We start from the raw sequence: 25,269 nt of genomic DNA on the forward strand, positions 1-25,269 counted from the left end.
CACACGCTGAAGTAGGCCTGAGACACCCGCTTGAAGACAAGTAACTGCTATTCAATCTATAACAGTGAAAAACAAATTTTGGTTGTAAAAGCACGCTATAGAGACACAAGATATGAGTGGCAACTGTCAAAGCACACTGGCACAGGTCTGCAGAGCACACGCTGAAGTAGGCCTGACACCCAGACGCTTGCAGACAACTAACTGCTCTTCTATTACAGTGAAAAAAATTATTTATTTTAAATCTAAAGCTTAAGCTATTGTAAAAACAGATATGAGTGGTGGCACTGGGCAAGAGGGCACAGTATCCACTGTGAAACTCACACAGAAGCTGGCAGGCAGGCAACTGCTCTTCTATTACAGTGGAAACAAAGTTTTGGTTTTAAAAGCACGCTATAGAGACACCAGATATGAGTGGCAACTGTCAAAGTACGCTGGCAGGGTTGTGCAGGGCACACGCTGAAGGAAGGCCTGACAGAGCCGCTTGAAGGACACTGACTGGCTGCTATTAGCTTACACTGGAAACCTTTTTTCTTTGTAAAAGCACGCTATAGAGACACCAGATATGATTGGCAACTGTCAAAGCACGCTGGCAGGGTTGTGCAGGGCACACGCTGATGGAAGGCCTGACAGAGCCGCTTGAAGGACACTGACTGGCTGCTATTAGCTTACACTGGAAACCTTTTTTCTTTGTAAAAGCACGCTAAAGAGACACCAGATATGATTGGCAACTGTCAAAGCACGCTGGCAGGGTTGTGCAGGGCACACGCTGAAGGAAGGCCTGACAGAGCCGCTTGAAGGACACTGACTGGCTGCTATTAGCTTACACTGGAAACCTTTTTTCTTTGTAAAAGCACGCTAAAGAGACACCAGATATGATTGGCAACTGTCAAAGCACGCTGGCAGTGTTGTGCAGGGCACACGCTGAAGGAAGGCCTGACAGAGCCGCTTGAAGGACACTGACTGGCTGCTATTAGCTTACACTGGAAACCTTTTTTCTTTGTAAAAGCACGCTAAAGAGACACCAGATATGATTGGCAACTGTCAAAGCACGCTGGCAGGGTTGTGCAGGGCACACGCTGAAGGAAGGCCTGACAGAGCCGCTTGAAGGACACTGACTGGATGCTATTAGCTTACACTGGAAACCTTTTTTCTTTGTAAAAGCACGCTAAAGAGACACCAGATATGATTGGCAACTGTCAAAGCACGCTGGCAGGGTTGTGCAGGGCACACGCTGAAGGAAGGCCTGACAGAGCCGCTTGAAGGACACTGACTGGCTGCTATTAGCTTACACTGGAAACCTTTTTTCTTTGTAAAAGCACGCTATAGAGACACCAGATATGATTGGCAACTGTCAAAGTACGCTGGCAGGGTGTCAGGGTACCTGAGGTCTCTACCTTTGAGAAGGGTAGAGACTTAGTTGTTTATCCGTCTAGACACGCCATATCTGCCGTTCCTCGCGGTCCATCCAGTCATTCTAACGCTGGCCACAAGGGATCCGCTTCCTTTTCTAACATGACGCTCGATACGTGACGTCTTGACGCTATCCCGAGCGACCTGCCACTCTATTGGCTTTATCCTATCAGCACTCAGCTGAGGCGTGTCTACTCTTCGGACTCAGGGTATTTAAGCTTGCTTCACTCGTCAGCTCATTGCCCTGTCGTGGTTCTAGCTTGTCTAGTCACTCAGTGCTCTTGTTTTCTAGTATTCTCTTTGGTTTTGACCCGGCTTGTTGTACGATTCTGCTTATCTCTGTTATCCCTCTGACCCGGCTTGTCTCTCGCTTACCTGTCTTCTCGTTCCCTCGACCTCGGCTTGTCTCTGACTATTCTCTGTACGTTAGTCCGGCCATTCTAAGGCCCGGTATACGTACCTTTCTACTGTTAGTACTCTGCGTGTTGGATCCCTGTCCCGATCCTGACACAGGGTTGTGCAGGGCACACGCTGAAGGAAGGCCTGACAGAGCCGCTTGAAGGACACTGACTGGCTGCTATTAGCTTACACTGGAAACCTTTTTTCTTTGTAAAAGCACGCTAAAGAGACAGCAGATATGATTGGCAACTGTCAAAGCACGCTGGCAGGGTTGTGCAGGGCACACGCTGAAGTAGGCCTGACACCCAGATGCTTGCAGACAACTAACTGCTCTTCTATTACAGTGAAAAAAAATTATTTATTTTAAATCTAAAGCTTAACCGATTGTTAAAACAGATATGAGTGGTGGCACTGACTGTGCAAATGGGCAAGGCATCCAACCTCACACAGAAGCTGGCAGGCAGGCAACTGCTCTTCTATTACAGTGAAAAAAAAATATTCATTTTAAATGTAAAGCTTAACCGATTGTTAAAACAGATATGAGTGGTGGCACTGGGCAAGTGGGCACAGTATATGCTGTGAGCCCAGGGCCGGATTAAGAGCCCAGTGGGCCTGGTGCTGATAATTATAATGGGCCTAATTACAAAATCTTATTGACCAAAAACACTAAAACAGTCCTACCTCCTAAGCGTCATGTATCTGATGGAGATGGTGCTGGAGGGAAACTCATAGGATGCAACTATGAGAAAACACAAACCCTTTGCTAATCTCACGCTTTCATCTTTCAAGTAAACCCATACCCCCTAACAGCAGTGTCCAGTAAAGCAGGAAGTCTATGGATGCGGTAAAAGTGTGGGCCACTGACACAAATCACATAACCAGAACGGCCGAAAGGGCGAACATACACAAAAAGGGCGCATGTCTGTGTCCCCATGTCTCCCAGTGTCCCCATGTCACTAGGACACTAGGGGACATTGAGAGACATTGGGACACTGGGAGACATGGGGACACAGATACTAGGGAACACTGGGAGACCTGGGGACACTGAGACTCTTGGGGACACTGGGAGACATGGGGACACAGGGTGACAGACACGAGGGGACACTGGGAGACATGGGGCACTGAGACACAGTGATATATGTAGGGGGCACTGGAGACTTGATAAAGACCTGGGTACAGGTCAAAATGTTGCAGTGTCCAATAAACCTGCCTAAAGCTATCACAGTGCCTGAGATTTTCTGAGTGCCTGAGATTTTTTTATTTTATACTAGGGGACACTGAAACACTAGGAGACATGGGGACATTGGGAGACTAGGGGACTTTGGGAGACTAGGAAACACTAGGGACACTGGCACACTACAGACACTGAGAGACACCAGGGACACATGGGGATACCGAGATACTAGGGACACTAGCTGGGAGACATGGGGACACTGGGAGTGCCCCATGTCTCCTAGGTCTCAAAGTCGCCCAGTGTCCCCATGTCTCCCTGTGTCCCCCAGTGTTTCCATGTCTCTCATTGTCCCCTAGTGCCTCAGTGTCCCCATGTCACCCAGTGTCCCCTGTTTGTATCCCCATGTCTTCCAGTGTCCCTTAGAGTCTGTGTCCCCATGTCTCCCAATGTCACTAGGACACTAGGGGACACATGGGAACACTGGGAGACATGGGGCCACTGAGACACTAGGGACAGTGGCTGGGAGACATGGGGACACAGACTAGTGGCCACTGCGAGACATGGGGCCACTGTGTCCCTAGTGTCTCAGGGTCCCCAGTGTCCCAATGTCTCAGCATCCCCATGTCTCGGAGCTGCTGTCTGGACTCTCTGTGCAGAGCTGCTCCCCCGCGGATCAGAGAATAGAGAGAGGCAGGGAGGGAGATACCATAACTTCTTATCACTGCCTCTATCCACACAAACAGCGACCCTTACTGGCCAGCGCTGGTACTGCAGAATAATCTCTGTTTATACTGAGACAGACATTTGTATTGCCGGTATTACTGCAATACCGGCACCGGTTAGGCAGCCTCAAATACCTGAGAAATACTTCTGAAAAATACCTGGCAACCCTAAGAAATACATGAGAAATACCTGGCAACCCTAAGCGTAGTGTGTAAAAAAATTTTATTTAAAAAAAAAAAATGTTTTTTAAATCAATGGGCCTATTCCATGGGCCTGGGCCTGGAGCTGCAGCTCCATCAGCCCCTATGTTAATCCGGCCCTGTGTGAGCCTGACACACAGGCTGGCAGGCAGGCACCTGCAATTACATTACACAGGAAAAAAAAAAAAAAAAAGCAGCCTGATGTTCTAGCCCTAAAAAGGGCTTTTTGGGGTGCTGTCCTTACAGCAGAGATCAGATGAGTCCTTCAGGATTGTAGTGGACACTGAATACCCTAGCCTAGCTATCAATTTCCCTATGTAATCAGCAGCAGCTAAACTTTCCCTCCTCTCACTAAGCATGCATCTTTCGAATGAATCGAAAATGGATGCTGGGAGGGAGGTTGGAGGGTGTGGAAGGGAGGGAGTGCTGCTGATTGGCTGTAATGTGTCTGCTGACCGAGAGGCACAGTTTGCCCAATGATGACGAATAGGGGGCGGATCGAACTGCGCATGTGTCCGCCCGCCGCGGCGAACGCGAACAAGCTAATTTCGCCGGGAACTGTCCGCCGGCGGACAGTTCGGTACATCACTATTGGTCAGGTAACTATAGTGTCCCTTTAATTGTTTATATTTAATGCTGTACTTTATTCACTGAGCGAAGAACAATAAACCATTCAGATCTTATGTGACTACTTTGCTGCAATACTCGGCAGTTTTCTTTGATGTTATATTGTGAATATGAATCAGAGAAAATTCCTGCCAAATTCACCGGCACAATCAAAGCCATAAACTTAAATATACAGTTACAAAAACAAAAGAAAAACTGTGGTACTAGACAAAACAAATGTTTAAATTAAAGGAACACTTTTGCATGAGAAGTAGCACTATTGCATTAGCACGTGACACCCAGACCACTTCATTGAAATGAGGTGGTCTGGGTGCTTATAGTGTAAAACTATTGCTCTTCTTGTCAATAATAAACACACAACAATTTCACAAACTTTTTTTTAACTGAGTATTGTGTATTTTAACAGAGCAAGGAGATCTAAATACAAGAGTAATTTATTGAGAAACACACCCAAAAGAATAAAATTGTCTAAAAACTGTCTGACTGACGGAGAGAACAGGATGACACTGACTGATATATTGAGTGCTGTTTCACACCTTGGTCTACACTGGGGGGAAAAATATTATAATGATATAATTTTCAGTGACGACAATTGTCTTGAAATTTTAGACTTTTCTAGCGCTTCTTCAAGAATTACTACAGATATTAGGCAGTTGTGGGTAGCAGTGTTTCAATCGATGTGTCCAATGTTTCCCGTACCATTTCTATGGGTTTTAGGTCTTGAAGCTAGACAGGTCATAATTATATCACAAGTTTGAAGAGTGTTTGGGTCATTTAATGTCTCAGAGTGAATGACTACCAAACTAACTCTGAACCTCCTGAAATTACATATTTAACTGAATAATTCTATGTTTGTCAACCTTCTGGAGTGCCATATATTGAATTATTCTATCATAGATTTGCTTTTTGAGTATGTCATTTTCACTCATCTCACTCCCACTTCTGTCACCATGCACAATTATTATTATTTTTTACAATGAATTGGGAGTAAAGGATTAAGCCACAAATACTAGTTAACTGACGGACACTTTTCACATTCTAATGTTCTAACACCACGTTATCCAGGTTTTTATACTTCGAAATAACATTGGTTTCTGACAATACAATAATCCCCTACCTTCCATTGGTAATATACACTGCTCAAAAAAATAAAGGGAACACTTAAACAACACAATGTAACTCCAAGTCAATCACACTTCTGTGAAATCAAACTGTCCACTTAGGAAGCAATGCTGAGTGACAATCAATTTCACATGCTGTTGTGCAAATGGGATAGACAACAGGTGGAAATTATAGGCAATTAGCAAGACAACCCCAATAAAGCAGTGGTTCTGCAGGTGGTGACTACAGACCACTTCTCAGTTCCTATGCTTCCTGGCTGATGTTTTGGTCACTTTTGAATGCTGGCGGTGCTTTCACTCTAGTGGTAGCATGAGACAGAGTCTACAACCCACACGAGTGGCTCAGGTAGCGCAGCTCATACGTTCTGCTGCCGTCAACATCCTCCAGCATGACCGGCTTGGCAGTGGGTAAGTAATGGTGTGGGGTGGCATTTCTTTGGGGGGGCCGCACAGCCCTCCATGTGCTGCTAGAGGTAGCCTGACTGCCATTAGGTACCGAGATTAGATCCTCAGACCCCTTGTGAGACCATATGCTGGTGCTAGACCTCATGTGACTGGAGTGTGTCAGCAGTTCCTGAAAGACAAAGGCATTAATGCTATGGACTGGCCCGCCCGTCCCCCAGACCTGAATCCAATTGAGCACATCTGGGACATCATGTCTCGCTCCATCCACAAACGTCACGTTGCACAACAGACTGTCCAGGAGTTGGCAGATTCTTTAGTCCAGGTCTGGGAGGAGATCCCTTCAGGAGACCATCCGCCACCTCATCAGGAGCATGCACAGGCATTGTAGGGATATCATACAGGCATGTGGAGGCCACACACTACTGAGCCTCATTTTGACTTGTTTTAAGGACATTACATCAAAGTTGGATCAGCCTGTAGTTTCTTTTTCCACTTTAATTTTGAGTGTGACTCCAAATACAGACCTCCATGGGTTAAAACATTTGATTTCCATTTTATTTTTGTGTGATTTTGTTGTCAGCACATTCAACTATGTAAAGAACAAAGTATTTCAGAAGAATATTTAATCAATTCAGATCTAGGATGTGTTATTTCTGTGTTCCCTTTATTTTTTGAGCAGTGTATTTTTTACTTTATTTATGAACTAAAGTCACTTATGAATAGCTAGTGTTAATCCTTAGAGCACTGATTTTGTATTTGTCTGACTTATGAATATCAGCCTATATGAGATCATTTATCATCTAATTAAACATTGAAATACCTTAAAGGAAGACTTCTAAAAATATGACATTTGACAAATATTGCATTTTATTAATAAATGAAAGCCAATGAATAAAATAAATACTGAATTTTCTCCTAATAGTTTAATGTTCCTCTTGTCCTTTAATAGTGCATTGAAAAATGGCTCTTCAAGAAGCAAACCTGCCCCACTTGTCGGGTTCAAGTCGTCACGGCCAAGTCATTTTTCTTATCTACTTCTCGAATGAAAGTTCCATGAAGACATTATACAACTGGAACACAAATCACTTTTATCTGGTTTTATAAGAAAAAGGAAAAACCCAGACTGCCTTACGGCTTTGTTTCACAAGCTATCTGAAAGAGCGTAGCTTTGTTTTTTATGATAGAATCTTATTTTTTATGATAAAATTAACATTTCAAGTGAAAATCTAGTGCTACAGTGTACACAATTTTGAAGTTAGATAATTTATATTAGCTTTATTAATATAATGCACTGTAAATAAAATATTTGCTACATTTAGCTGTGTTTCTCTGTTTTTGTTGTTACAGGGTAATAGGTTTCAAACCATTGGTATCAGTGTTATCAAATGCTGGCATTAGTGGGTTTAATAAACTCGGAACCCCCCTATTAACAATGTTAAATGGCGTCTAACCACATTGACATCATCATTTTCTAAATCTACAATTACGTCCCTATAGTATAACTGAATATATGCCCCCCGCCTTCTGCGGCTCCGCTCGTCCGTCATCGGTAGTGTAGGTAGCTTGATTAGGGCTGCTTGTTGCCGCTGTATGAGGATATCCCAGAAGTGGCTCAATATCGCCTCTATGCTCTGCAGGGGCTCACTCCAGTGCGGCTGTGTCAGTTGCATGGTCATCTTGCATCTCCCGCTGCCGGCCGCCATTTTAGTTGCGCCTTGTAGGAGGTTGCAGCTTTGCGTGTCTGGGTCAGGCTTGTACTGCTGTCTCAGCTGGTTCTTGTGGATTTTGAGTGCCTGCCGGGATGACGGGTGCACTGAGGGTTGTGTGTGTGCGGTGTTACCATACAGGAGAGCGGCTGTCTCTCCGTGGCTCGGCCGCATGTAGGCCCCGTGTGCATTTGCGTGGGATCCCGGGCAGTGTGAGTCTCGCTTGTGGGGTCCTTCGATGCCCCTGGGTTTTCCCAGCTCGTCTTGTGCCCTTTGACTTGTGGGTGAGTTTGTGTTCGGGGTATTTATCCCCATTATTGTCGCTTCTTGCAGGAGCTGATTTACAGCACGTCTATCCTGCTTGGCAGTCAGGCTCCGCCCCCCGAAGTTACTTTATATTGATGTGAAGATATGCTTCCATAAAGGCATTGGTAAGAGTATTCATATGTTATAAAGAACGTAACTCAACTACTTTGGGGATAGAGCTGAAATGTAAAAAAAGACAAAGCATGCACTATGTTCTTTTTGTCTTTTTTACACATTTAAAAATTGTGCAGTAATCTCACATGCTTTGCAGCTGATATGATATGTATTAAAACCACCTAACTACTGCTATTGCAAGAAGGTCTGTTTGTATGCACAACAAAAATACATCTTTTTTTTGTAAAAAAACAAAAACAAAAAACACAACAAAACACACATCATAGTGTAGTATGTAAAGAAAAGGAATGACACTGCTTGTGAAATTGAACAGAATAAACAGTAACATCATCATACAAAGTGTGCTTTCCCCGATCAAGTCCTTTGGGTTATACATCGCTTTAGATAAGAACTTCAGCCAGGCAGGTAAGCATGGCAAAAAAAATAATATTAAAACAACGAATAAAATTGAATTAAAAAAAATTGGTCCAGCATCGGGGGAGGCACCCTTTGTATGCCGATGTTACTATCTATTCTGAGAGTGCAATTTCACAAGCAAAGTCATTCCTATTCTTTACATTCACAGTTAAAATGCCATGCATAACGTGGAAAATAAAACTTCTCAAATTCTCACACTTTTTTTTTAGATTTTATTCATATTAAATTATGTCTCATATATAAATATTTGATGTGAAATGAATCCCTATTTCTCCAGAACAAAATGATATATAATACGCGTGTGTGTACTTAATATGAAACAGGTAAATTATGGTTGAACAGATTTATAGCGCAAATTCCAGGTTTTGGTTCAGAACGTGTACAATTGCCTCCGTCCTTAAGGAGTTAAACATAAATTTTTATATTACCACAATAAATTGTTATTAATACTTAATGGGTTTGTTTCAATATGTAGGATCTGGAATACTCTGACACTGGTGCTGAATGTGTCAGGGTGGTAGTCCGGTGCCCGGGACCCAGACACAGAGTCCAGACGGCGGCGCATGGACCGGGATCCAATATGCCTGATGTTAAGTGGGAGTCTTCAGCGTGGAGGTGGATTAGCAGGGTCTGGTGCAGGGTAACCGCACGCCCCCTGGTGTTGAGCACAAGCGTTTGTGCAGCCACATACCAAGACCCTGATTCAGCTTATGCGGATAACAGGAACTAGGAGCTTGGAAATTAAGCAGACCTCCCAGGAGCTGAATAGGGAGGCTCTGCAGCAGGATTGTATCCAGTACCAGAAACAAGGCAAGACTAGAGATGGACACCAAACATGAAAACAAGACAGAACTAATAGAACCCAGAACCAGAGAAGGATAGTAAGCTAAACCCAGAACATATACACAAGACATGAGGAAAACATGAACATAACATGGGCATGACTGGACTGGACTGTACATGGACTGGGTATACAAACTAAAACAAGACAAGATAACACAGGCAAAACAAGAGGAGAAATAACTAAGTACTACAAAAGGAATGATGGAAAACAAACGGGTGTGGCAACATAAAACAAACATTTAAAGGAAACCTGGAGACTGGGAAATCCAGGGACGAACTATAGGAATGAACCCAGAAATCCCAGCATAAAGAAAACCAGACATAGACTAGAAAACCAAAAAAACAAGGAAAACTAAGCAAGAATAGCAAAAAGAGTACTGGGTACTAGAAGCCAAGTCCAGACATCAGAACAGAGCAGAGCAGATCATGACATAACCCCCCTCTTAAGGAGCGGACTCTGAACGCTCCAAACAGCTTCCAGGCAGAGACCAAAAACAAAAGCGAATCCTGCAACAAAGTCCTCTTGACTTCCACGAAGGCAAGGATCCTCCAAATGAAGGGCCTCCTGCAAGGAACCACCAGGAACGAATGGAGATCACCGCTAGAAAAGGAGCATGTCACCAACCAGGAACTAGGCATCACAAGAGAACACCCGAAGCGACCACCGTACAACTTAGCAGATCGACCCCCTCCAAAACAGAAAATCAGAAAGACTGAACAGGAATGAGGAAGCCATCTCCAGCAGACTGGTCCAGATACAGAATCTCTTGCATGCCGGGAAAACAGGAACAAAAGCAGAACAAGAAGAAAACTGCAGATACAGGTACCCATGAAAGCTGCATAGTCCAGAAAAGCAGGGTACAGACAGAACAGATCAGGAAAGCTGCAAAGTCCACTCCACAAACTCTATTGTGCCTATGGCCATATGTCAGGGTGGCGGTCCGGTGCCCGGAACCCAGACACAGTGTCCAGGCGGCGGCGCATGAACCGGGCCCAATATGCCTGATGTTAAGTAGGAGTCTTCAGCATGGAGGTGGATTAGCAGGGTCTTGTGCAGGGTAACCGCACGCCCCCTGGTGTTGAGCACAAGCGTTTGTGCAGCCACATACCAAGACCCTGATTCAGCTTATGCGGATAACAGGAACTAGGAGCTTGGAAATTAAGCAGACCTCCCAAGAGCTTAATAGGGAGGCTCTGCAGCAGGATTGTATCCAGTACTAGAAACAAGACTAGAGATAGGCACCAAACAGAACTAGTAGAACCCAGAACCAGAGAAGGATAGTAAGCTAAACCCAGAACATATACACAAGACATGAGGAAAACATTAACATAACATGGGCATGACTGGATAAGACTGTACATGGACTGGGTATACAAACTAAAACAAGACAGGATAACATAGGCAAAACAAGAGGAGAAATAACTAAGTACTACATATGAAAATCATGGGGATTTAGTCACACTATATGATCATACATTGCATAAGCCTACCAACAACGCCAATGGCAGGTCCTACACTGCCTAATGTATGCTAAAACAACCAAAAGACATATATAGCACTTACCTGCAAGAAAGAGCAGAAGCCTTGAGAAGCTGCCTGCAGGAACACTGAAGCAGAATGAATGATGGAAAACAAACGGGTGTGGCAACATAAAACAAACATTTAAATGAAACCTGGAGACTGGGAATCCCAGGGATGGATTATAGGAATGAACCCAGAAATCCCAGCATAAAGAAAACCAGACATAGAATAGAAAACCAAAAACCAAGAAAAACTAAACAAGAATTGTAACAAGAGTACTGGATACCAGAAGCCATTGCCAGACATCTTCACAGAACAGAGCAGGACGTGACAGAATGCAGTTGTAATTTCTTTTACAGTGTTTAGTATACAGAATTTACTTTTGGCAATAAGAACGATATAGGTTCTCTGAACAATGGAACAGTGCTGGCATCAAAAAGGCTCTCAATTACAAGGACATCATTTATTCCTAGAATTTAGCTCAGAATATACACACATCCTTATACACACATCCTTGTTTAATGATCCACTTTAACCCTTTCTATGTTATTGTGATTTTCTTGTAGATAGTTTAGCTATTTAATAGAAATACAAAGAAACTAGTCCTGCGCTCAAACTCCCATTACTCCTGGGTGGCAGCAATGACTATAGTACACATCAGCCAAAATACATATAGTAAAAACCAAAGAAAAAAAGTTACCTGCGCTCTTTCCACATCCCTATGTATTTTTAAACAAATGGAGGTTTTTAGTTACCTCCAATGGCCACCAGAAGCTCAAGGAAGCAAGGTGAATGGTTAGTGTTAGGACCCACCTAAGAGGTCTGCCTTGACGTGGCAGGTCGGCATACCCTCTCATGGCCATTGGAGGTAACTAAAAACCTCCATTTGTTTAAAAATACATAGGGATGTGGAAAGAGCGCAGGTAACTTTTTTCTTTGGTTTTTAGCTTTATAATAGGCAGCTTTCATGAAAATCTTTATATGTTTTTAGGCTTTGTGATTTAAAATAAAGGATTTTTAGGTGGCCAAGCAACGAAGTTGATGGAAAACCTATTGTTTTTGCTAAGGTATGTACAACTATTTTCACTATTATTATTCCACTGCTTTTTTCAAATGCCTATAAAATCTATATCATTAATCGAAAACTCTTGAAACTTGGCATAGTGAGACCTGTGATCACGGCCGGACTGGGAATGAAAAGCAGCTCTGGAAAAAAATTCGATACCAGCCCTATAATGCATCTCGCTAGCATAGTGTGCAAACAAAACCTTAAAACTGAAAACTATCACTCAAACGTGAAAGAAAGCACTCATAGGCTTCAAAATAAACAAAAGAGTGAATTTGTTGTAAGCAGACATGCATTTGCATATGATCAATGTTTCAGTACAACTACCTTGACATATTAAGGAAAGTTTCATAATTGGACTGAAATTGTGAATGTATGTTATTGCACAGCAGTAAAAAAAAAAAAAATTGACGTTATCTTGCTCATTTTGAAGTAACAAGACAACTGGATGATCTCAGTCAACGCCAATTCAATTCCCATAGGAAAGCATTGGGGGGGATATTGCGCATGTGTGGCAAAACACTGTGCTTCACCGCACCAATCAGCATCTCCTCATAGAGATGCATTGCATCAATGCATCTCTAGGAGGAGCGTTCAGCGCCTCCATGCAGAGAGTGGAGATGCTCAACATAGGTGCGGCACACTGTGCAGCACTGGACTAGGAAGCAGCTCTAGTAGCCGTCTGAGTGACTGTCACTAGAGATGTTCCTACGCAGCAATGTAAACACTGCCTTTTCTCTGAAAAGGTAGCATTTACACTGCTCAGCCTACAGGGACAGGCTATAGACACCAGAACCACTACATTAAACTGTAGAAGTTATGGTGACTATAGTGTCCCTTTAATACAAAGTCTTTCTCTCACCGGTCAACTCTAAATTACAGGGAGAGCAGGAGACACAAGTGAAGATGCACTTTGTTTGTGTTTTTCTCCCCCAAGCCCCTTTCATGTGTCTGTTAGCCCAAGCCCCGTTGACTCTTTCTCCCCTTCCCCAGCCCTTCTGTTAATCTTTTTCCCAGGCTGCAGCACTTCTGTTTGTCTCTTTCCCCACAGCTCCTCTGTGTGTTTCACTCTCCCCTTCCCCAGTCCCTCTGTGTGTCTTTTGTTCGTGTTTCTCAGCCCATCTGTCTCTTTCTCCCCAGACCCCTGTGTGTCTTTTTACTCCCCTGCCCCTCCATGTGTCTCATTACCCCCCAGCCCCTCTATGTGTCTTATTAGCCCTCCCATGTGTCTCAGCAGCATCCCCACATGTTCCCCATAAGCCCCACCATGTGTCCTATTAGCCCTCTCTCCCAGCAATCCATGTGTCCCACTAGCCCCCCTCCCAGCCTTTCATGTGTCCCTATAATCCCCTCCCAGCCCTTCATGTGTCCCTATAACCCCCAGCCCTTCATGTGTCCCTATAGCCCTCTCTCCATCCATCATGTGTCCCTATAGCCCCCCTAACCCCAATGTGTCCGATTATAGCCCCTTCCCCAGCTCCCATGTGTCCCTATAGCCCTTCCAGCCCCATGTGTCCCATTATAGCCCCCTCCCCAGCCCCCATGTGTCCCATTATAGCCCGCTCCTTAGCCCCCATGTGTCCCATTATAGCCCCTGCCCCAGCCCCCATGTGTCCCACTATAGCCCGATCCCCAGCCCCATGTGTCCCATTATAGCCCCCAGCCCCATGTGTCCCATTATAGCCCCCTCCCGAGCCCCCTCAAATCCCTATAGTCCCCCAGCCCCCATGTGTCCCATTATAGTCCCCTCCCCAACCCACATTTGTCCCATTATAGCCCCCTCCCCAGCCCCCAGTGTCTCTATAGACCCCCTAACCCCAATGTGTCCCATTATAGCCCCTTCTCCAGCCCCTATTTGTCCCTATATGTCTCATTATTGCCCCCTCCCCAGCTTTTATGTGTCCCATTATAGCCCCCTCCTTAGCCCCCATGTGTCCCATTAAAGCCCCCTCCCCAACCCCCATGTGTCCCATTATAGCCCCCTCCCCAGCCCTGATGTGTCTCATTATTGCCCCCGCCAGCCCCCATATGTCCCTATAGCCCCCAGCCCCCATGTGTCCCATTATAGCCGCCTCCCCAGCCCCCATGTGTCCCTATAGCCCCCCAGCCCCCATGTGTCCCATTATAGCCCCTCTCCAGCCCCCATGTGTCCCATTATAGCCCCCCTAGCCCCCATATGTCCCATTATAGCCCCCATGTGTCCCTATAGCCCCCCAACCCCCATGTGTCTCATTATGGCCCCTCCCCGGCCCCCATGTGTCCCTATAGCCCCCCAACTCCCATGTGTTCCATTATGGCCCTTCCCCAGCTTCCATGTGTCCCTATAGCCCCCCAGACTCCATGTGTCCCATTATAGCTCCCTCCCCAGCCCCCATGTGTCCCACTATAGCCCCCTCCTTAGTCCCCATGTGTACCTTAAGCCCCCCCAGCCCCCATGTGTCCCATTATAGCCCCTCCCCAGCCCCCAAGTGTCCCTATAGCCCACAGCCCACATGTGTCCTGTTATAGCACCCTCCCAAGCCCCCATGTGTCCCATTGTTGCCCCCTTCACCCCCCTCTCCCTGTACCTTGCTGTAGCGTGGCCAAGCAGGCAGACCGCGGTAGAGGAATTTCTGTTTCCCTATCCAGTCTGACAGGAAGCAGTAATGTGCTCTACCGCGAAGCTCCTCTACCGCGGTCTGCCTAATCGGCACACTACACTCTGTGACTGGCAGGAGGGGAGCGCAACCCCCCCTGATGGTTACTGTGTATTGTGCCGTGCGACCTGCGGGCCGGTGCGCACTAGGTGGCTGCCACCAGCCCGATAGTATGTGGCCCACCGGGAAATTTCCCGGTATCCCGATTGGCCAGTCCGGCTCTGCATAACATCTCTTGGTTTTAACAGAGGAACCACATTCTTACCAACGGTCTCTGACCAGATCAGATTAGCCCTGAAAGTGAACAGATAGCATTAGGATTCAGAATTTCTATCAAGTGAATAGACAGTCTCCAAACCAGATTCACACTGACTGAACTAGCGATCCTGAGGTCACATGATCTACATTGGTCATTGAAATTACATTGGTAATGAAAGCATGCTTGAAAGATATTTTGTGCCTGAGTAATAAATATCAAAATATACAATATATCAGTATGCACACCAAACCCAGTGAGAATATAAAAATGGAATAATTCCACCATATAATGAAGTACAATAGGATGGGACCTAAAATATAAACATAAAACACAACATAGTGTGAACTGTATATATAACAGAAAACTGTGAACAGACGTAGGACTACCACTCACATATTCCAGAGCCGTGCCAGGCTCTATATAGTGGCCTCAGGGGTGCCAATACAGGCTAACGATTCCACTGTCAGTGGTAGAAGATTATAATGGGACTTCAAATAGGTTTAAAAAGATTTATTGAAAATATAATATTAAACAGCTCAAGGTACTATGAAAACTGAAACGTCGACTGGAACGTTGTGTGAATTTGTAATTGCTCAATAAAGCAACAGATGAAATTTACTTTGAAAGACTCCTGAGTGCTCTCTACTGGTATCGTATACAATTTGGATAGAGACAGCAGGGACCTGGGATGTATATATATATATATATATATATGTATATGATCTAAGTACTTTTATATACACATACACATACATACATCATTAATAAAAGTGTATTTTAATATTAATATATATATATATATATATATAATTATATATATATATTAAAATACACTTAGAATGATGTTAATTTTAAATATATATATATATATATATATATATATAATTATAGTTTTATATATATATAAGAGAAATATATATAAAATCAAAATAATCAATACATTAAATTGAAAAAATGAAAAAAAATAACAACAAAATAGTAAAAATAAATTTAAAAAAAATATATACCAGTTTTAATTTGTTCTAACTATATTTTGATATTAATATACATATATATTAAATTCAAAATACATTTAGAATGATGTTATAAATACATATATGTATCTATATATGTATCTATCTATCTATATAAATAAAAAAAATTTAAAAAATTATATATATACATATACATATACTTATATGTACATATAGATTTAAATTCTAAAAATTTTACATAATTAAATAATTTTATTAATTACAATCTGAGGGACCTGCCCGACCACCCAGGCAGAAAGTCCAGAGAATTTTGCTCGCAAGCCCTATATTTAACCCTGTAACTTTCCAGGACACTATAAACCCTGTACATTAGAGGTACCGTTTTACTCGGAGAAACTTCGCAGAACACAAATATTAGTGTTTAAAAAACAGTAAAACATATCACAACGATGATATCGTCAGTAAAAATACAGTTTTTTGCATTCTTCACACACATACTGTACTTTCACTGACGATATAATTGTTGTGATACGTTTTACCATATTTTTTACCATACGTTTTACCATTTTTAAACACTAAACACTTTGTGTTCAGCGAAGTTGCACAGGTTTTATGGTGTTTGCAAAAGTTACTGAGTCAAATATAAGGCTTAAATTTCCTTTTTTTCACATTAAAATTTGCCAGATTGGTTATGTTGCCTTTGAGAGCGTATGGTAGCCCAGGAATGAGAATTACCCCCATGATGGCATACCATTTGCAATAGTAGACAACCCAAGGTATTGCAAATGGAGTATGTCCAGTCTTTTTTTAGTAGCCACTTAGTCACAAACACTGGCCAAAATTAGCGTACAATTTAGTTTTTTTTTGCATTTTTCACACACAACAAATATGAATACTAACTTTGGCCAGTGTTAGAGCTATCATCCTATATTTCCACTATTCATGGTATGCAGAGCTAAGTCCTTTACATAGCTCTAGTCCCAAAGCAGGGCATATAATGCCAAAAACATCCTGCCCGGACACATGTTGTAATTCTCTCTTCTTTCTACTTACTTATAAGTAAATACATATCTTTGACAGCTTGTGTTCAAACTTGCTTCAGAATAGATGGACAACTGAAATATGACACATAGACATTTTCTGATGCTTACTATTATGCTGATATTAAACTTTAAAGTGTGATCACTGATCTATGTCTGCTCTCACTATTGATATGCATCTCCCCTGATCCTTTGCCAGAATTATGGTTGTAAGAGCATTATGGGAGATGTAGTCTGCAACATCTGGAGTGCCACAGGTTGCCTCCCTCCCCCCCACACACCCATATCCTAGAGGAACTGGTGACACAGTTAAGCATAGTAATCAATACAAGTAAAAGTATGTATAATTTAAAGATTATTATATTAAGATACCAATGAAGCCTTTTAAAAAAAATCCATATTTTCAGATATAATTGCTAATGTAAGAATAAAAATAATGCGGTTTGTTTTTGCATCAGTTTCAATTTAGAAAACTGTATTTACTGGTCAGGTAAGACGCAGTATAAAGAGCACGTCTTCTCTTCATCAAGCAGTCACCGGCGATTATCTGTTGCCATGGGTAGTGTAAAGAAAGCATATGTTTTGCTTCATTGGGATTACTAATGTTCACTTGATCTTTTTCTCCTGAATTGTTTGAAAGACAGGTAAAGGTAGATGTGTGAGAATGGTTTTAGAAATCATGACAAAGAAAAATAAAATATTCACTATTTGTTTAATGGTTTAGTGTTTTACATAGAAGCAAAGAAATGCAAAACAGAAACAATATATCTTTTTCGGCTTTCTATCTTTAGAAAACTGCCAAGATGATTATTTGCAATTCCTTAAACTGATACATTTTGGTATAATTTGGCAAATCTAGATGTTCCTCTCCATACTCCATAGTCATAGAAAAAGGGGGAATTGGAAGTCACACCTGGAACATGCATTTCTCAGTAGTGGTGCTACCGTAAAGACAAAAATATATACAAGATACAGATTCAATTTTTTGTGTGTGTGTGTGTGCTGTTACCTAATCTGTATTTCTTGGGCAATAGACACAGATAATTTACGTTAAGTTCTTGCACTGATTTATATGCAATAGACATAGGCCTCAGAAGTTTCAGAATGTGTTTACACTTGTATATATTCTTATGCATTTCAAGGGCTAAGTGTGGAGACAAACTGTAAAATATGATATTATCTGTCTTCAGTGGATGAAAACTCGGTTCCACAACTTCTTTTACCGTGAATTAAAAATCAAATCTAGCCGCAACTATTGTCACAATAGCACTTGGCAAAGGTCCAACCAATTGATGTGTCAGGTAGGTTGTGGATAATTTGCTAATTTCCCTGAAACTCCAAAGGGTTCTTCATTCTCCACCCGTGTCCTACTGGAGTTAAAAGCTTTTGGATTTGCAGAGACTTGAAACATCCTGGTAATCCTGGTTAACATTACTATCCCAGCTAGGAGACGAAGTGTGGGCCATCGGACTCTAACTAGCTAGATCATGGCAGATTGACACATTGTAGCAAGCAGAGTTGGTTGACATGGGGATACTGGGAAACAGTGGTAAAGTGTTTAGCATCACAATATCTCTTAGAAAACAGGAAGACTGGCCAAGCTTTCTCTCGGATAAACTGAGTAAAACTACACATACAAATGTATAAATTGTGAATTATTAACAGATTACAGCACATACCGTTAGAATGCTGAAGTTTTTATGATACAGTGTAATAACCAAAAACTACTCAGCTGAGAAAACAGGTTTACTAAGCTATGACTAGATACTTTCTCATAGAAAAAAAAAAGGAAAAAGAGGCTTATATTTTAAAAGTTCATTTAAAACTAATTTTCAACACAGGGGAGACGTCACTGGCAAATGAAATTATGATCTGAATCCACACGGCAATATATATAATGCATCTTTCATGTAGAAGTCCATTGCAGGAAGATATCAACCTCTGGGTTATGGACGTAGGATGATGTCCCAAGAAGATCAGTAAGACCATCTTTGAGAAGTAGACAAACATCAAAATATATGCTGGTCCTACAACACCGCTTAAGAGAGAGCAACTAACAGAAAGGTAAGTAGATATCTGAAGAAGTCTTCTAGTGGGAAATGTAAACATTTAAACATTGCAGTAATTATGCTGCCAAGAGTCTCTATCATGATCTCACGGTAAGTAGTCAAACTGGTTTTGAGTGGTTTGACACTTACCTGGGTCCTTCATGTGTCTGCAGTCAGGGGGCCTCTTCACATGTTCTCAGCCAATGAATTCCATGCAGATAGGGATGACATTGGTACATCTAATGTGTAAAGGTAACTACTTTGTCTCTGTATTTCTCCTCCTCCTGACTATCTTAGACTCAGGGAGGAGTCTAAGAGTCAATCCTGAATTGGCTGTATCTATGGAGTGTTTTACAGGATCCCCCATAGACCTCAATACTCTCGTGCATGCACATGAAGTTGAAGAGGTACAGAGTGAAAAAGATGGCGGCGTCCGCAAGGAACAGGTTTTTATGTTTTTATGTAAGTAATCTCACCTTTACCTGCCTCCCAGCCACCAGACCCCCAGTAGCAATGTCACCTTCGGGGGTCTTTGCAAATTCAGCAAAGTCCCCAGATGGTGACAGTGCCGCTTTAAATGGTAACTGGAACATGAGTAATCAAAGTAAGACAGAGGCTTTAAAATAGCCAAAATAAATAGGCTTACTGATCCATATCACGTTTAACCATCGAGAATTATAGGTGATTTTCTAAATCTGTGAGATGATGGGAAGCATTTCTGATAGCAGATATTGGCTTGGTCTTAGTTCTGTTTTGTTAGTGGATTTCCTAGACCATAGCAGCGAGAGAAATCAGATGACCTCATGATACCTTTTGACTTAGAATCAGTTTTAGGAGACATCAGTAATTATTTTAAAATCACTGAATAAGGACAGTGTACTAAAGGAATTATTTAAAAGTACTGGATAAAACTAGGCTAGGAGAGGAGATATTACATTGTGGTCATTTTCTCAAAATGTATTCAAACATTAAAGGGACACTATAGTCACCTGAACAACTTTAGCTTAATGAAGCAGTTTTGGTGTATAGAACATGCCCCTGCAGCCTCACTGATCAATCCTCTGCCATTTAGGAGTTAAATCCATTTGTTTATGAACCCTAGTCACACCTCCTCCCTGCATGTGACTTGCACAGCCTTAAATAAACACTTCCTGTAAAGAGAGCCCTATTTAGGCTTTCTTTATTGCAAGTTCTGTTTAATTAAGATTTTCTTATCCCCTGCCAGGCCCGGACTGGCCATCGGGCAAACCGGGCAAATGCCCGGTGGGCCGCGATGGCCATGGGCCGAGGCCGGCAGGAAAGATCAAGAGATCTCCCCTGCCGGCCCATGCGCAGCAGCACTGGCCCCAAGATGGAGTTCTATCCCATCATGGTCCGGAGGGGAGATCGGGAAGTGAGCCGGTCTCCCTCCGCGCACGGCGAGCAGCTTCCTTTCTTTTCTTCTCGCGAGCTCCGAGATTATCAGAGCGTTGCCATGGTAACCCGCGGCAACGCTCTGAAAAAACGGCGCTCGCGAGAGGGAGAGAGACCTTGTCTGTACCCTGCGGGGTACAGACTGAATTACCTGCCGCTGGACCTCCAGGGATGTGTGTGTGGCGTAGCCCCCCTCACTGGACCACCAGGTATGTGAATGCTCCCTCCTCCCCTGCAAAGTTAAAAGGGGGAATAAATTTAATTTTTTTTTTCTTTTTACTTTTTAATAATAATAATTTAAGGCCATATACACACACACAAACACATTACACACATACAAACACACTACACACACTGCACCCCTGCACTAACACTCACTGCACCACTAACACACACACATTCTGCTTCCCTGCACTAATACACAAACATTCTGCGCCCCTGCACTAACACACAAACACACACTGCACTAACACACACTGCACCACTAACACACACACATTCTGCTCCCCTGCACTAACACACACTGCCGTAACACACAAACACACACTGCACTAATACACACTGCAGTAACACACAAACACACACTGCACTAACACGCACTGCACTAACACGCACTGCACTAACACATACTGCAGTAACACACAAACACACACTGCACTAACACACACTGCAGTAACACACAAACACACACTGCAGTAACACACAAACACACACTGCACTAACACACAAACATACTGCTCCCCTGCACTAACACACACTGCGCTAACACACAAACACACACTGTACTAACACACACTGCACTAACACACAAACATACTGCTCCCCTGCACTAACACACTACACACACAGCACACCCTACACTAACACATAAACACACTACACCCCCTGCACTAACACACAAACACACTGCATACACTCTATACCCCTACATACACACTACAGCCCCTGCATTAACACACAATACACACTCTATACACCTATATCCACACTGCACCTCCTGCACTTACACACAAACACACTACACACACTCTATACCCCTTATATACACACTATTCCCCTGACACTCACATACACACACTAAACACACTCTATACCCCATAAACCTACACTACACTCCCTGCACTCTCATACGTTATACCCCTATGAACACACACATTACACCCCCTGCATGCACCCACACTAATTTATATCCCATATAAATACATATTCTGCACCCCTTGTACACACTACACCACCTATGCATACATTATCCCCCCTATACACATGTGCTCTACAGCTCTTATATGCATACACACACTAGAGCCCCTAGATACACTCACAAACACACAGTACAGCTCCTTACATGCACACACTCCACAGGCCCTATATAAATACACACACACAAACACACATACTTTACAACCCAGAGACACACACACTACAGCCCCTAGCCACATGCAGCACGCCACAAACAGACCTCTTCACACCAGGGCCGGATTAACATAGGGGCTGATGGAGCTGCAGCTCCAGGCCCAGGCCCACGGAATAGGCCCATTGATTTAAAAAAAAAATATAAAATCATTTTTTTACACACTACGCATAGGGTTGCCAGGTATTTCTCATGTATTTCTTAGGGTTGCCAGGTATTTCTCAGAAGTATTTCTCAGGTATTTGAGGCTGCCTAGCCGGTGCCGGTATTGCAGTAATACCGGCAATACAAATGTCTGTCTCAGTATAAACAGAGATTATTCTGCAGTACCAGCGCCGGCCAGTAGTTTGTGTGGATAGTGGCAGTGATAAGAAGTTACGGCATCTCCTTCCCTGCCTCTCTCTACTCACTGATCCACGGGGGAGCAGCTCTGCACAGAGAGTCCAGACAGCAGCTCCAAGACATGGGGATGCTGAGACATTGGGACACTGGGGAACATGGAGACCCTGAGACACTAGGGACACAGTGGCCCCATGTCTCGCAGTGGCCCCTAGTCTGTGTCCCCATGTCTCCCAGCCACTGTCCCTAGTGTCTCAGTGGCCCCATGTCTGCCAGTGTTACCATGTGTCCCCATGTCTCTAAGTGTCCCCTAGTGTCCTAGTGACATTGGGACATTGGGAGACATGGGGACACAGACTCTAAGGGACACCGGAAGACATGGGGATACAAACATTAGGGGACACTGGGTGACATGGGGACACTGAGACACTGGGGGACAATGAGAGACATGGAAACACTGGGGGACAGAGGGAGACATGGGGACACTGGGCGACTTTGAGACCTAGGAGACATGGGGCACTCCCAGTGTCCCCACATCTCCCAGCCAGTGTCCCTAGTATCTCAGTATCCCCATGTGTCCCTGGTGTCTCTCAGTGTCTGTAGTGTGCCAGTGTCCCTAGTGTTTCCTAGTCTCCCAAAGTCCCCTAGTCCCACAATGTCCCCATGTCTCCTAGTGTCTCAGTATCCCCTAGTATAAAAGAAAAAAATCTCAGGCACTCACTGTAATAGATTTAGGCAGGTTTATTGGACACCGCAACGTTTCGACCTTTACCCAGGTCTTTATCAAGTCTCCAATGTCCCCTAGGTATCAGTGTCCCCTATGTATCAGAGTGTCTCAGTGCCCCGTGTCTCTCAGTGCCCGATGTCTCTCAGTGCCCGTAGTGTCTCAGTGTCCCCTAGTATAAAATAAAAAAATCTCAGGCACTCACTGTGATAGCTTTAGGCAGGTGAATTGGACACTGCAACATTTTGACCTGTACCCAGGTCTTTATCAAGTCTCCAGTGCCCCCTACATATATCACAGTGTCTCAGTGCCCCATGTCTCCCAGTGTTCCCTCGTGTCTATCACTCTGTGTCCCCATGTCTCCCAGTGTCCCCAAGAGTCTCAGTGTCCCCAGGTCTCCCAGTGTTCCCTAGTATCTGTGTCCCCATGTCTCCCAGTGTCCCAATGTCTCTCAATGTCCCCTAGTGTCCTAGTGACATGGGGACACTGGGAGACATGGGGACACAGACACTAAGGGACTGGGAGACATGGGGACACAGACATGCACCCTTTTTGTGTATGTTCGCCCTTTCGGACGTTCTGGTTATTATTATTATTATTATTATTGCAATTTATATAGCGCCAACAGATTCCGTAGCGCTTTACAATATGGTTATGTGATTTGTGTCAGTGGCCCACCCTTTTACCGCATCCATAGACTTCCTGCTTTACTGGACACTGCTGTTAGGGGGTATGGGTTTACTTGAAAGATGAAAGCGTGAGATTAGCAAAGGGTTTGTGTTTTCTCATAGTTGCATCATATGAGTTTCCCTCCAGCATCATCTCCATCAGATACATGACGCTTAGGAGGTAGGACTGTTTTAGTGTTTTTGGTCAATAAGATTTTGTAATTAGGCCCATCATAATTATCAGCACCAGGCCCACTGGGCTCTTAATCCGGCCCTGCTTCACACACACAAGGAACATCCCCACACATGCACAACACTCTTTAACAGTCCGGTTCATGTTTTGATCTCTGGTGTCCCACTATGGAGGACACCAGAGACAAATCGCCAGCAAACGCAGCATAAACTCAACCCCCCCTTCCCCCCCCAAAAAAGCATGGCATTTATTTTAGCCAGGAGCACTGGATGCTCTGGAGGAGCGTCACATTAACATACTCATTTGGTGGGGGGGGGTGGTGACATGACATGCCCCCTATCTGGCCCCGCCCCTAATAGTGGGCTTCTCTGCCTTTAATTGCCCGGGCTGAATTTTTGTCCCAGTCCGGCCCTGTCCCCTGCTATGTTAATAGCTTGCTAGACCCTGCAAGAGCCTCCTGTATGTGATTAAAGTTCAATTTAGAGATTGAGATACAATTATTTAAGGTAAATTACATCTGTTTGAAAGTGAAACCATTTTTTTTTTCATGCAGGCTCTGTTAATCATAGCCGGGGAGGTGTGGCTAGGGCTGCATAAACAGAAACAACGTGATTTAACCCCTTAAGACCGGAGGGCGTACTATTACGTCCTTTTTAAAGCGGCTCTATAGTACGCCCTCCGTTTTTTTTCACTTACCCGGTCGCCGGCGATCCCACGCCGGCGATCGCGGTTGGGGGGACTCCCAGGGAGCCCCCCGCGGCACCTCTGCCCTCTTCAGCCCCCCCGGGCCATGTGAGAGTGAGGTCCTTGCGAGGACCTCACAATCACATGGCCGAGATAGCTGCCTGGTGCATCGCCAGCAGGGGGACTAACTGTAATGACAGTTAGTCCCCCTGCTGGCTGAAAATCAAATTAAAATAACTTAAAATAAGTGTAAAAAAATATATATATATACTTAGATCATATATATATACTATATATATATGATCTAAGTATATATATACACATATACACACACACACACATACACTGTCTAGGTGTATTTTAATATTACTATATATATAATTATATATATAAAAATAGAAAAAAATCTTGCACTCCATATAGTAGAAAAAATACTTGCCCGGTGCTTGTCAAGCAAAATGTAGATCAATTTCAAAAAGATAGCACTCTCGGGACTCTGACGTAAAATTAAACTTTTAATTATTTCAAAGTAAAAAATCGACGTTTCAGTCTGCTATTCACAGACTTTCATCAGGATTAATACATGCAAAGCCAAATACACACATATATACAGATATAAGAACAAGCAATTAACTTACCCAGCACCGGAATAAACTCCTACTCCCTGTCAGCCCGGTCCGAAAAACGCGCGGGTTCCGCCGTCGGTCACGTGTGCGTGCGTGACGTCATCACGTGGCGTCGGCGTCATTACCGCGTCACGTGATCGGCCGGAATGCAGCCTCATTGGGAGAATGTTGCTATGCGACCTAAGTGTCCATAGCAACTAAAA

The 25,269-nt window shown here is 43.6% G+C and overlaps 1 protein-coding gene across 1 annotated transcript in view; it reads left to right on the top strand.

The window, feature by feature from the left end:
• LNP1 (leukemia NUP98 fusion partner 1) overlaps positions 1–7,589 on the top strand; it is a 73,273-nt gene extending 65,684 nt beyond the window's left edge. The window contains exon 5 of the mRNA XM_063448978.1: positions 7,009–7,589. Coding sequence (XP_063305048.1) covers positions 7,009–7,116 — 108 coding nt within the window. The 3' untranslated portion in view covers positions 7,117–7,589. The remainder of the gene's footprint in view (positions 1–7,008) is intronic.
• The last annotated feature ends 17,680 nt before the right edge of the window (positions 7,590–25,269 follow it).

This window comes from Pelobates fuscus, chromosome 1 (assembly GCF_036172605.1).
Source record: "Pelobates fuscus isolate aPelFus1 chromosome 1, aPelFus1.pri, whole genome shotgun sequence".
Taxonomy (NCBI): Eukaryota; Metazoa; Chordata; class Amphibia; order Anura; family Pelobatidae; genus Pelobates; species Pelobates fuscus.